Source organism: Nematolebias whitei, chromosome 7 (genome assembly GCF_014905685.2).
Source record: "Nematolebias whitei isolate Nwh7 chromosome 7, NemWhi1, whole genome shotgun sequence".
Classification (NCBI taxonomy): Eukaryota; Metazoa; Chordata; class Actinopteri; order Cyprinodontiformes; family Rivulidae; genus Nematolebias; species Nematolebias whitei.
Window position 1 is genome coordinate 2433848 of NC_056504.1, and position 14792 is coordinate 2448639.

Genomic DNA, 14792 nt, shown 5'->3' on the forward strand with positions numbered 1-14792 from the left:
TCTTTTCAAATGTTAAGGGAGAGTTGGCGTCACTATCAGAAAACCGTTAAAGCTGCCAAATGTAAATTCTTCTCTGATTTAATTGTCTCCAACTCCCACAACCCCCGAGTTCTTTTCTCCACCCTGAACTCAGTTCTACACCTCAGTGAGCCTTCACCTCTGGAAGCCTCAACTGAGCTGTGTGAGAACTTCCTCCATTTCTTTTTAGAAAAAGTGGCAAACACCCGGGCACTCATTTCTCCACCAGCTCATGATCTGTCCATCCCTTCTCAGTGTGTGGCTGTGTTTGACCACTTTGAGCCCATCTCTCTGTCCTCTCTGGAGCAGGTAATGTGCAGCATGACGCCATCTGGTTCCCCCTTTGATGTGGTCCCCCCTCGACTGCTAAAGGAAGTTTTTCCTACCCCGGGTCCTTTTATCCTCACTATTCTGAATAGCAGTTTATCCTCAGGTGTGGTGCCAAAGACTTTTAAACATGCTGCTGTCCAGCCCCTCCTGAAAAAACCTAACCTTGACCCCTCAGTCATGTCCAACTTCCGGCCTGTCTCCAGACTCCCATTCACCTCTAAACTACTGGAAAAAATTGTGGAGTCTCAGTTGAAACAGTTTTTGGGGGATCACGCTATCCTTGAGTTATTCCAATCTGGCTTCAAATCTCTCCATAGCACTGAAACTGCTCTACTGAAGGTTTTTAATGACATTTTCATATCCACAGACGCAGGTGATTCTGTGCTGCTTGTCCTATTGGACCTTACATCTGCTTTTGACACCATCGACCACAAGATCCTCATTTCTAGAATGGAGCTGTGGGTGGGCATCACAGGGTCAGCCTTAAATGGTTTGGGTCCTACCTCTCTGACAGAACCTTCTGTGTCAATATCAAAGATTTTAGTTCGGCATCGACAGCGCTCCAGTGGGAGGTACCGCAGGGGTCCATCCTCGGTCCCCTTCTCTTTTCCTTATACCTGCTGCCACTAGGTGCTATCTTCCGCAAACACGACATACCCTTTCATTTCTACGCCGATGATTGCCAAATTTACTTCCCCCTGAGGCACAGAGGCACACGCTCTATTCAGCCTCTTCTTGACTGCCTGGCTGACATCCGGGACTGGATGGCTTTAAACTTCTTAAGCTTCAATGAGAAGAAGTCTGAAGTCATGCTGTTCCATCCCAGTGGCTCACTCATGAACCATGACATTGACCTTTTCTCTCTAGCCCCGCTAGAGAAACAAAAGGTCACTAATCTGGGGGTGATAATGGACCCGTCCTTAAAACTCAACAGTCACGTAAACATGATGGTCAAATCCTGTTTTTTTCAGCTGAGACGGCTGTCTAAGCTGAAGCCTATACTCTCCAAAAACAACCTTGAGACAGTGATCCACGCCTTCATAACATCTAGGCTTGATTACTGCAATTCACTTCTGTTTGGAATCAGTCAGTCCTCCATTGCTCGTCTACAACTGGTCCAAAATGCTGCAGCCCGATTTTTAACTGGTACAGGCTATAGAGAGCACATCACGCCAGTTTTGGCCTCCCTGCACTGGCTACCCATTCACCTTTGGATCCATTTCAAAATTCTCATGTATGTTTTTAAATCACTGAACAGTTCCGCCCCATCCTATCTCACTGATCTTCTGCAGCCATATGTCCCACCGCACTCTCTGAGGTCAGCAGACCAGATGCTTCTCTCAGTCCCAGAAACCCGTCGTAAGCTCAGGGGTGACAGGGCTTTCTCTGTTGCAGGTCCACGACTGTGGAATGAGTTGCCACTGAGTGTCCGGCAGGCTCCCACACTCTCAGTCTTTAAGTCTCGCTTGAAGACCCACTTCTATTCTCTTGCCTTTAACACGTTGTGATTTGTTTTGGCCCGGTCTGTTCTCTACTCTGTTGGCCATTTTAGTTAGCTTCTGCTGCTATTTGTATCTGTATTTCTATTTTATGTTTTCCTGTCCGCTGTGCATGTTTTTCTTTTGTACAGCACTTTGGTTGGCCTTGCTGCTGTTTTAAGTGCTATATAAATAAATTGGTATGGTATGGTATGGCTACTGTGTGAACCCAGACATTTAGAAGCTCGCCTATGGGCAGAAGGTTGGAATCAAGTTTTCAGTAAGTGAAGCTGGCTGCCCTGATGAAAGAAAATGTATCACAGTCACAAACATCCAACAAACTGGCCTAACTTCACCTTTCATTTTAACTGTATGCTTTATTATTTCAAATATTCACTTTACACAGGTATAGAAAAGATGTATAAACAGTTCAGCATTTAGACTTAAAGGGTTTTTGGACCTTTCTCTTTGTTCCAACAATGCTTGGTTTTTAATTTGACCACCTTTATATGTGTGACATTTAATAAGTTGTGTTGTCTTTATTTTTAAGCCTCATGTTCATTTTACAACTTGACAAAGTTTATTTTGTTGGAAGAAAAGCAGGAAGTGGTTCTGTAAAGGTTTCAGAACCCTAAAATGGATGGTCCCACTTGCAGCATTCCAACGTGTGTCCCACCTGCCTCCTGATGGTCACCAGATCAGCAGGTGAGGAGGAGGAGCTAGTAGCTGTCCTGTCATGACTTTGTCTTGCTGTAGGGAGCGCCAAAACTCCACAGTTACCAACAAAACAGTTTTTCACTTCCTGGTTCATTATTCTAATGTCTGCAGCTAAATAATAAGGCAGTGTGTGTGTGAGGCAGCACAGTGTGTGTTCAGTCTAAAACATAAACCCCTCGGGGGAGGGATGGGGGGCAGGTATGTTTTGGTTCTGTGTTTGGACTCTCACCCAGGTCCAGTGAGTCGGTGTGGGGCCGATGAGAGAAGGAGGTGCTCTTGTACACTTGATCCAGGAGCTTCTCCTTCACCTGAGTGATGGTATCACAGTCCAGCACCTTGGTGGGCAGTGGCTGGTTCTCGCTTACACCCCCACCTTGCACCAACACATTTAGCGTCTGCAGAAGAAAAAGGGGAAGAGAGGCAGGGTCAGAGTCATCGTCATGGTTCTGGGAGCCCTTCTTCTGCTGCAGGGGGTTGTGCTTGGAATCGTCAGCATCCTTCTCACCAGGGTCTTGTACTCCACATCCTCTCGCAGCAGACGGTTGTCATTCAGGGTGTACTTGGCCTTTCCTGTTACAGCATCCACCGGGCCCTTATCAACCTGGTGTTTTATGGCCCTGAACAGCATGTACAGAGACTCACCGGCTGAGTCCTACACACACACACACACACACACACACACACACACACACACACACAATGAGCAAACGGGTTCTGGAGGATGGAAGAGAGTGTGAAGGACTCAGACAAGGACAGCTTTAAATCAGAGGTTTGTCTGCAGCTGTTCCAGGAAAATGAAACCCTGAAGAAACTGAAGTCTTCCACACTGTACACATGTAAATAATCTGACGTACAGACGTGAACGTGAAACAAAGTTTAGACAGTCCTCAGATCTACAGTAAACCCATCATCCACAGGGAGCCCACAAGACAGCAAAATGACCTACCAGTCAGGCAAGTGGTACCAGTCAAGGGACGGTCACCGAACATTTCCCCAGCATTAGATAACCAACAGAACAGAGCGCAACAGTCTCAGGTCACAGCGTCTTTAGTGAGACCTGGCTGTCCGTCCAAAACTAGTGAGAAGTTGGACTGAAACGGGTCATGGAGGGGCCACAAAGGGGCTTACAGCATTGCTGAAGGAGCTGCAGGAAGTTCTGACCAGATCTGGCTGTGAAAAACAATCTCCTGTGTTCTCTGATTGTCTGGACTCTGCATGGAGGTAGGAAGGCCTTCTAATACAAAGAAAAACATCCAAGCCAAGATAAATGATGTAAAAGAATGAAACAAGTCTCGTCAAAGCCCGGCGGAAGCTGTGTCCTAGTCCGATGAATCTGAACTGAAGTTTCAAAAAGTTATGTTTAATGCAGCAACAAGACAACACTGATGTCCCCATCACCGAGGAATGTGAACAGTGAATGTTGGTAGTTGTCCACATGAGTGTTTTCTGGACTGGAAGTGAACAGAGAATGTAAACAATCCTTAATGTTCAGAATCAGAATAAGCTTTATTATCAGTAGCTATGTTTACATGCACAATTTTTTTTTGACTGGATTGAAACGTTTTCAGATTAAATAATCCAAATGTTGACATGGGCTCAATCTGTTCACGACGAGCGTTTACCTGCAGCTTTGTTCTGAACAGCAGTACTGACAGGTGCAGAGTGGTAAACTCTCCTTAAAAACACAGAAGAAGAAGTTCTACTTCCAGGATGAACGTGCACAAACCTGAGCACCAAAATGGATCCGCGACAGGTTTTAATGACGGTGGAGACGTTGCTGCACTCCCTGACTGAGCTGCAGGCAACAAACATCATTCTGAGCTCGTTCTAAGTTTCTAGTAGAAATGATGTCGCTCACCGAACAGTTTTACTTCCCGACATGCTAACATTATTAGCATTAGCCAGGAGGAAATGACAAAGCTGCTCAGCTCTCTCTTCACCACAACAGACCGGTACAGAGTCCGCAATACTTCAGATGCTGCACCAAGCCGTCTGTCAATCTCACGCTCCATTCTTCCATCACTCGTGAACAAAACCCCGAGATACTTGAAACTCCTCCACATGAGGCAGAACTTCACCTTCGACCTAAAGAGAGCAATCTACCCTTTTCCAGTTGAGGACCATGGCCTCAGATTTGGAGGAGCTGATTTTCATTCCAGCTGCTTCACACTCAGCTACAAACCGCTCCAGTGAGAGCTGAAGATCACGGCACAATGACGCCAGCAAGATCACATCATCTGCAAAGAGCAGAGATGGAATTCTGAGGCTACCGAACTGGAAACCCTCCGCCAGCTGGCTGCACCGAGAAATTCTGTCCATAAAAGTTATGAACAGTATCGGTGACAACGGGCAGCCCTGGCGGAGTCCAACTCCCACCCTGAAGGGGTCCGACTTACTGCCGGCAATGCAAACCAAATTCTCGCACTGCTTGTATAGGGACTGAACAGCCCATAACCATAGGCCCCCAATCCCATACTCACGGAGCACCCCCCACAGTGTACCTCGAGGAACACGGTTGAATGCCTTCTCCAAGTCCACAAAACATGTACATTGGATGGGCAAACTCCCATGACCCCTCAAGGACGGTAGTGAGGGTAATGAGCTGATCCAGTGTTCCACGGCCAGGATGGAACTCACATTGTTCCTCCTGGATCTGAGGTTAGACCAACGATCGGACTCTCTTCTCCAGTACCCCTGAATAAACCTTACCAGGGAGACTAAGGAGAGTGACACCTCTATAATTGGAGCACTCCCTCCGGTCTCCCTTTTTGCAGAAGGGAACCACCACCCCAGTCTGCCAATCCAGTGGCACTGCCCACAATGTCCATGCGATGTTGCAAAGGTGTGTCAGCCAAGACAGCCCCACAACATCCAGAGCCTTAAGGAAATCAGGGTGAATCTCATCCACTCCCAGAGCCCTGCTGCCTCAGAGCTTTTTAACTACCTCGGTGACCTCAGCCACGGTTATGGACAGATCAACCCCAAAGTCCCCCGACTCAGCTTCTTCCATGGAAGATGTGCTGGTGGGATTGAGAAGGTCCGAGAAGTATTCCTTCCACCTCCCGACGACATCACTGGTTGAGGTCAACAGCAGCCCACCTTCACTGAACACAGTGTTAGTAAAGTACTGCTTTCCCCTCCTCTGCCACCTGATGGTTTGCCAGAATCTCCTTGGAGTCGACTGAGAGTCTCTATCCAAGGTCTCATCGAACTCCTCCCACATCCGAGCTTTTGCCTCAGCAACAGCCAAGGCTGCACACCGCTTGGCCCTCCGGTAGTCCTCAGCTGCCTCCAGAGTCCCACTGGCCAACAAGGCCTGATAGGACTCCTTCTTCAGCTTGACAGCCTCCCTAACCTGGGGTGTCCACCACCGAGTTCATGGATGGCCACCACAAGAAGCAGTGACAACCTTGCAGCCACAGCTCAAGGCAGCTACCCCAACAAGCGAGGCGCAGAACATGGCCCACTCAGACTCAATGTCCCCCACCTCAGCTGGGATGTGGTTAAAGCTCTCCCGGAGGTGTGAGTTGAAGATCTCTCTGACGGGTTCTTCTGCCAGGCGTTCCCAGCAAACTCTCACTACACGTATGGGTCTACTGGCATCTTCCCCCGCCATCTGATCCAACTCACTACCAGGTGGTGATCAGTTGACAGCTCAGCTCCTCTCTTCATCCGAGTGTCCAAAACAAATGGCCACAAATCAGATAACACGACTATGAAGTCAATCGTTGATCTTAGACCTAGGGCGTCCTGGTGCCAAGTGCACTTATGGACACCCTTATGTTCGAACATGGTGTTTGTGATGGACAAATTATGACTAGCACAGAAGTCCAACAACAGAACACCACTCGATGTTATATATATATTTAGGGCTGGGCCATATCATATCATTCACGATAATGCTGGTAAAAAAGATTGCCCGGGAAAATTAATTATATCATGATATGCTAATTTCATGGCGTAAATCCATCAGTGTTTCCCCTACAGCAGGGCGCCCTGCCCCGTTAACAGAACCGAGCACGCCGAACTACCGAACCAAACTGCGCACCCCCCACCACCCCACTGATACTGGCGCAATGCTAAGCTAGCTGCGTGCAATATAGCTAACAAGCTAAAGGCATCGTTCATGTTGCCTCTTCCCTCTTCCCTCACGCATAGCCTCCCCATCCCTGCTCTAAACTGCTGGTACAAATGCAGTTTGGCTGTGTCTTTCCATCCACCCCGCTCTGGGCTGCATGTACAGGTGCAGCTCGGCTGTGTTTGTTGAGCCACGGTAACATGGCAGATAATCAAAGACAGAGCAGTCAGAGAAATGGAATAGTTCCTGCAGGAATAGAGGCTTCAGGGTCAGCTGAAGACACCTTGTCACAACTTGTGGACATTATAGCTCATTTAAAGGTAACATATTCATTCAACCTTTATTTAGACAGGTAAATCCTATTGAGCCTCAAGGACTCATTTACAAGAGAGACATGATTATATATTTATAATATATAATCAGTCATAATATCATAATCAATCATAATATTATATATTTTGTTGTATGTTACATTTATGCTCAACAGATCTGAAGCTTCACTTTATTTAGTTTATTAACTGCACCTGCACTTTAGTTTTGTGGTATTTTGTTGATCTATATTTTGTGCAGACTTTTTCAATCTAAATAACAGAAGGATCTTTTTTATTTTTATACTTTTAGATTGAATACTTTACTAAATAAAGTAATTGCAGTAAAATTAACCCTTGTTTTTTGTAGTTTTTAAATAATACTGTGGGCAGCACGGTGGCGCAACTGGTAGAGCTGCTGCCTCTCAGCGAGCAGGTCCCTGGTTCAAATCCCGGTCCGGGGGCCTTTCTGGGTGGAGTTTGCATGTTCTCTCCGTGCATGCGTGGGTTTTCTCCAGGTACTCCAGTTTCCTCCCACAGACCAAAAACATGCATGTTAGACTGATTGGTAACTCTAAATTGTTTCTAGGTGAGAGAGTGAATGGTTGTTTGTCTCGTTTGTCTCTATGTGTCCCTGTGATGGACTGGAGACATGTCCAGGGTGCACCCCGCCCCTCGCACAATGATTGCTGGACATGGGCACCGGCGATCCCTGTGACCCAAAAATGGAAGAAGCGGGTAAAAATAATGGATGGATGGATTTTAAATAAAAATTCCATGCCGATCATGTGGCTCATCCATCAGTCAGCCAATTGTGTGTCATGTCCAGTCTTATTTTGAAAAGCCGCAATAGAGCAAGTCCATGAAAAATGAACCGTAAAGTAGCAAGGGACTACTGTAATCCTGAAGGGAAATTAAATGTTGTTGTAACTCATCTTTTTTTCATTCAAGAGTTGTTTGTAATAGATGCTGATGGATGTTGGCAGGACAGGAAGGATTTCTTGAAGCAAATCCAAAGAATCTGTCCACAAATGCTGATCCATGTACTCGAACCTGATGGGCCTCTCAGTCCTTCTGGATAGCAGGACCAGCCAAATGCCAGGCAGAACTCCTCCCTGAGCTATGGCCACTCCTCCCAGCATCTTGTTGAGCTCCTCGTCATTGTGAAGAGCCAGCTGAAGATGTCAGGGGATGATCCCGGTCCTCCCATTGTCCCGAGCCATGTTTCCCACCAGCTCCAGGATCTTGGTGGTCAGGTACTCAAGCACCACTGCCAAGTAGACGGGAATTCATCCACAGCACCTTCTTTTCAACTCATTTGGGATTTAGTGCTGTAGTTGAGATATTATTTGAGCTTTGAGATGTTAATCAGCTTCTCCCAGTTGTAAAAAACACCTTGTTGTCATGGTTACGCAACATAACAAATGTCCAAAAGTAAAAAGTTTTCAGTAAAAAATCTTTCTAGCTGCACAGCATCTGATACGGAAATAATTGTTAAAAAAAATTATTTACATCCAGAAAAAAGAGGAATTAAAGTTTTCAAAAGCGATATCTCAGAATGAACGTATTTGGGTGGAGGAAGTTGTGGCCGAGAGCCACAGATGGGCAGGACTGTGTTCTGTCAAACATACAGCAGGCAGGATCACACTGTAGTGGACTAGGCCACCGACCAAAACCTGCCTCTGAAGACCCTCATGGGACTGGAACTGTTATTTCATTGATTTGAATCCAGAAATACAAATTAGCTCATCCAGAGACTTTCTAATTGTATTCTGAACTAATCAATTGAAAGAACACTCTTCTTTTATATTATCATTACTATTTTACTATATCTTGATAAATCAAAAAGTGTGTTTAGTTCATATCATTTCTAAATGTTGAAGTGAACCACTCATTTTAAATCAACTGTGAAACAGTATTAATGATTTTTTTTAATCCTCATTTAAATTAGAAATCAAGTTAAATGTCTATTTTACAAAGTAATTATGCATTTTTGATCTTCTGTCTGAAATGAGAAGTAGTGATGTCGGTCAAAAGTCAGAAGGGAAGTTATTGGAACGAAGTGTCGTGTTTTTAAAACTCTCAGACAGTAAATAAGAAAACTGGCACCTGTAAGTCTGTAATTTCTCCAAAATATTTTCTCGTCTGTAACTAACTGTTCCTAAAAACATTCCTACTGTTTTCTTGACTTGTAATGACCCTCTGACATCACTAGAACCACTCCCTGTTGGTTGCTTCCACCAATCAGGAAGTACTAAAAGTGACCGGAAGCAGAACTCTTTAAAAGTCGACACTTCCTGGAACTATTCCTAGTTCTGAAGCTCTAGCAGTTCTGTAGAGTTCTGGAGTTAGTGCGGCAGTTCTGCAGTTCTCAGTCTTCATGGAGTTTTACACTTATGAGTGGAAACTCTGAAAGGACTCACAGATGCTTGCTGTGAGTCCACCTGGGCATAAATGCCCTACAACTTTGAAGGGAGCTGAGCCTGTTTGTTGCACGGATAAGTGACACGACTTCGGACGATTCACAGCCATCCTTACCGGAGACGCTGAAAGGTCGCGTTGAAATGGACTCCTGTTCCTGAGCGGAGGTATCCCGGCAAAGGTAACGAGTCGTGACGCGAAGTGTACCGGAGGTGAGCTGGTATTGAAAGGAGCGTGCTATCCTGGTCCGAACAGACACTCCCTTTATACATCTTCCTTTAAACTCCTCGTATTTCACATCTTTAAAACTCTTCTACTTCTCCAGTAATTAACCTAGATGTCTTCAGAAATGTCTGTTGTTTTTATTAAGTAAAACGTGCCAAGTTTTATTAATCAGAACCAGTTCAGCTAATCAAGTGTACAATGTTTTGATATTAAATTTTGATTCTGTTCAATAAATGACCACATTTATTATGATGGGTCAAAGAAAATTAACGTCTCATGTCACTGATTAAACCATCTACGCACAGTTACTTCTGTCACATGGCTGTAATTAGCTCGAAAACGAGAGAACTCGTTATTTAAATTATATTGTAGTCAAGGGTACAGCTAAGCTGACCTTGACACACTACAACAATAACACTGCATATAGTTCAGCATCTCCTCACAGTACTGGAAATAGGAGCTCAGTGGAAGCTGTGAAGTTTGTGGGCACATGATGGAGGAGGAGGGCTGGAAGTGCATGGGAAACCATGGGTGCTGTTGAAACGGGTGAACAAACTTAGTGTCTAAAGGTGGAAAATATCCTGAAATGATTCATAGTGCTTTAATTATTTTACATCCCAGAAGCCTGGAGTTCAAACAGGAGGGTGGAGCCTTTTAAAAGAATTATAAGGTAAACTACAATGCAAACCTTTTCACCCAATCCTGGATAATGACGTCCATTAAAACATGTTTGTGTTGCTGTTTGAATAGTGTGAAATAAACTTTGCATTCCTGTACTGACTGACCCGAAGGAACGTGTAGAGACAGATGGACATCCAGTTTGTCAGCAGCTTCTCCACCACTGTTTCAGTTCTGGAAAGACACAAACAGATGAAATTGTGCAGACTACAACCACGACCATAGCCTGATCCTCTCTACTTTGGTTTTACCTTCGTAGCATCAGTTTGGGGTTCTTGGCCACGTACTGTTCGACCAGGTCGTTCAGCAGAGTCTTGAGAATATCGCTGAAGTATTCCAGTTTGCCATGAAGTGCCACAGTCAGCAGGGAGGCTACATAGGCCCGGTCCCGGGGAGAGAAGGTCCGCTGGCTCTCCAGGGTGTGAATGAACTGGGGGGGGGGGGGGGGGGCAGTCTTTAGGTTATCTACAGAGTGTTGGTACAGTAGTGATCCCAGTGCTGAAGAGGACTACCTTTGTGAGGAAGAGTTTACTGTTGAGCAGGTTTGACAGCTGCACCAGGCCCTGCTCCACCGTCTGTCGCCGACACTCCTGAACGTCCAGATCACGCCTCAGGGGAGACTCCCGGTGCCCGGGGAAAAAAATGCGCTCTGCATACATCCGGTAGTCAAGGAAGGGAATTCCCGAGCCCACCAAGTCACTGGACATGTCCATCATCTCTGTCATCAAGTCTGGGTTGAGGTGAGAGGAGAGGGGTTAAAGGTCAGGTGCTGAAGCTATCAGCTGATGTCTGTTCTTCAGTCTTTCCTCAGAGCACTCACGCTTCTTACCTGTGAACTCTTTCTTGCAGCGGTCTCTCACGCTGGTCTCCAGGTTCTCCAGTTGGATCTGGACCTTCTTGTAATCTCGAAGAGCCTGCTTACTCTTCCTCCTGTTGGAAAGCAAACACACAATGGAACAGAAGGCACATTTATTTATATAGCATGCTTCCTACCAGGAGGCAACCCAAGCTGCTTTACACAATATAAATAAGTTAACAAGAACAAGATAAGTTTATAGGGGCATCACTCTCCTCAGCTTCCCTGGTAAGGTCTATTCAGGGGTACTGGAGAAGTGAGTCCGATCGTTGGTCGAACCTCAGATCCAGGAGGAACAACGTGGGTCCCGTCCTGGAAAACGTAAGTGTAAAGTTTTACGTTGAACGGTCCCTATCTGACCCCTGTGATCTAATCAGCATGACAGTGTGTCCAGTGACTGAAGACATGTTTGTGTAACTTGCTTTCCCACACTGACAGTTTTGGGTGGAACATGTGGGTGGCAAGGCGTGGCTAAGTAAGACGTAACGCCGTCGCCATATGTTTGGCTCTAAATTCCACAGATTTGAGTCGAGGTGCACCAAAATAGGTATGATCAATCATTATCCACCCCTTGAACAGGAATATACGATAAGTTGCCAAAAGCCTCCACAGCGCTCCCTAAAATATTTTAAAACCTCAGCTCCAAGACATTTTTTCACAGATAATTCTGAAACTCGGTGAACATCTGTATCTTCTCAGGACCTATGAAAAAGTTTCTTGGAGCCATGGTCCAAACTCAACAGGAAGTCAGCCATTTGGGGTCAAAGGGTCATTTTGGCATAATGGTAAATTTTAATGAACTCCTCCTAGGGATTTGGATGGATTGCCTTCAGACTCGGTTAATATGCCCCTAACACATTGGGGAGTAAAATTATCAAACGCTTGCGGTTTCGTATATGTTAAAGGGGCGTGGCCAGGCCTCAAAGTTGCGCTTCACGCCATAAATTTCCAAACACCATAACTTTCACATTGAAAGACCGAAATGCACCAATCTTGGCAGGAGTCATCCCTGTTGGATGCCCGACGATCCTCTTTGGTCATATTCTGATGTCATCAAAGCCACGCCCCTCAGAACAGGAAGTCTCTTTTTTTACTTGGAAAGCTCCCTCTCAGACACCTTTGACCTAATCAGGATGATCCTATGTTAGAAGACATATTACAAGTTGGTCTGACTTGCTTTAAAGCGCAAACCGTTTTTGCTGGAGGATGTGTGTGTGGCGGCTTGGCAAATTAAGAAGTGACGCCGTTACAATACGTTTGGCTCTAAATTGCACCGATTTGAGCCGAGGTGTACCAAAATCACTTTGATCCGATCATTATCCACCCCTTGAATAGGTATCTATGATAAGTGGTCAATAGCCTCCACAGCACCTCCTACATTATTCCTACAGTTACAGTTTAGTGATATATCATCCGATCTGCACCAGATTTATTGTGCATAATCAGTGAGCACTTCTAGACACATTGATATTGTGGTTTAACATATGACTCTAGTGCGCCCCCTACATTATTACAACAGTTATGTCTAGTGACACATCATCTGATCTGCACCAGATTTTTGGTGCGTCATCTGTGAGCATTTCTAGACACATTGGTATTATTGGTTAACTTTTGACTCCAGTGTGACCCATACATTATTCCAACAGTTAAATCTCAGTGAAATATCATATAATATGTACCAGATTTATCGTGCATAATACGTGAGCATTTCTACACACATTGATATTATGGTTTAACATATGACTCTATTGCACCCCCTAGATTAATACAAGAGTTATATCTCACTGATACATAATCCAATCTGTACCAGATTTATTGTGCGTCATCAGTGAGCATTTCTACACACATTGGTATTGATTTTTAACGTTTGACTCCAGTGCACCCCCTAGATTATTCTAACAGTTTTATCTCAGTGATACATCATCTGATCTGAAACAATTTTTTGTGTGTAATCAGTGAGCACTTCTAGACACATTCATATTGTGATTTAACATATGACTCAAGTTTGCCCCTAGATTATTCCAACAGTTATATCTCAGTGAAATATCATCCAATATGGACCAGATGTATTGTGTATGATCAGGGAGCACTTCGGGACACATTGGTTTTGTTTAACATTTCACTCCAGTGCGCCCCCAAATTATTACAAGAGTTATATCTCAGTGAAACATCATCTGACCTAGACCCGATTTTTTGTGCTTCATCAGTGAGCACTTGTAGACACATTGGGATTGTTAATTCCTGACTTGACGTTGCATCAGAGGTCCTGCTGCTGTTCACTTTTATATTTTTTATATAACTAGTTGTGTTAGTTTATTTTTGCTAATGTTGTTGTTTGCTGCAACTTGAGTAGGAGTGTAACGCAATTTCAATTTCTATGTATGTCCTGTACATATGCAGAATTGACAATAAAATCAATCAATCAATCAATCAATCAATCAATTGACTTAAGCCTGGTCCACTCAGAGAAGAAACTGATGATTATTGGGTGACTCTTCCAGCTTGGCAAAGTGTAAGAAATAAGACTGAAACCGTATTTGCTAACTGTTGATAACCACATATGACATGTCGAAAAGCCTAAAGGAAGTCAACAAAGTCCATGCTCAATAATCCAGGTATACAATTCAACAGTTTTCAATCAGTATCCTGATGCATGCTCAATAATCCAGGTAGAAAAATCTAAAAAAGTTCAATCTGGTCCTCTGGACATTCAAAAAAAACAAAACAAAGCAAAACAACAAAAAAATGTAGAAACGTTTCGTCTCTCATCTGAGAGACTTCCTCAGTCTGAGGTGCTGTATTCTGCTCAGTCTCTTAAATAGCACCTTCTCAGAGTGGATCAACCAGTTTTCTGCTGACAACCAGAACCAGCTGATCACATGCTCAAGAAGGACCATCAGCCTAACAATGGATCATTAGCACCTGATGGCTGTTTACTGTTCACAGAGGGCTGAGTGATACTAGCAATCACAGCATTGTAAGAGGGGAACAGTTGAACCCCGAGGCTCCACCCCTGTTTAATGATGGACGGTTTCTTTTCACAAAGATGGCCTCCTTTACTCCTCTCTCAAACCATCATTCCTCTTTATCCAGGATGTGAACATCTTCATCCCTGAAAGAGTGACCGCTGGCCTGGAGATGAGTGTAGACCACAGAGTCCTGGCCTGATGATGTTGATCTTCTGTGCTGGTCCATCCTTTTGGCCAGTGGCTGTTTAGTTTCCCCGAAGTAAGACTGATCACCCTCCTGACACTGAACAGCATACACAACATTACTCCGTTTGTGCCGGGGGACTGGATCTTTGGGATGAACCAGTCTTTAATGTATTTTGGGGTTTAAAAGCCACTGGGACGTTATGTTTAGAAAATAAACGTCTCAGTTTCTCTGATACTCCCTCAACATATGGAATGACCACTGGTCTGGGTCTGGGTTCCTCCTTTTCACCTGTTGGCTGACTGGAGTCCTGTTTGGGTTTCTTCTTTCAAGAAGGCCCAGTTAGGATATCCACATTGCTGTAGAGCCTGTCTTATGTGGGATTTCTCCTTCTGCCTGGCTCCCGAGCTAGTGGGGACGCTGTCTGCTCTGTGGTACAGAGTCCTGATGACTCCTAACTTGTGCTCCAAAGGGTGATGGGAGTCAAACTGCAAATACTGGTCTGTGTGGGTGGGTTTGCGGTACACCTC

The 14792-nt window shown here is 44.9% G+C and overlaps 1 protein-coding gene across 1 annotated transcript in view; it reads right to left on the reverse strand.

Moving 5' to 3' along the window:
- plxnb1b (plexin b1b) overlaps positions 1-14792 on the reverse strand; it is a 169376-nt gene that overhangs the window by 23761 nt on the left and 130823 nt on the right. The window contains exons 24-29 of the mRNA XM_037679067.1: positions 11083-11183; positions 10766-10983; positions 10505-10683; positions 10361-10427; positions 3049-3195; positions 2773-2938 (exon numbers count right to left, since the gene is read on the reverse strand). Of these exons, the coding sequence (XP_037534995.1) occupies positions 2773-2938; positions 3049-3195; positions 10361-10427; positions 10505-10683; positions 10766-10983; positions 11083-11183 (878 nt within the window). The remainder of the gene's footprint in view (positions 1-2772; positions 2939-3048; positions 3196-10360; positions 10428-10504; positions 10684-10765; positions 10984-11082; positions 11184-14792) is intronic.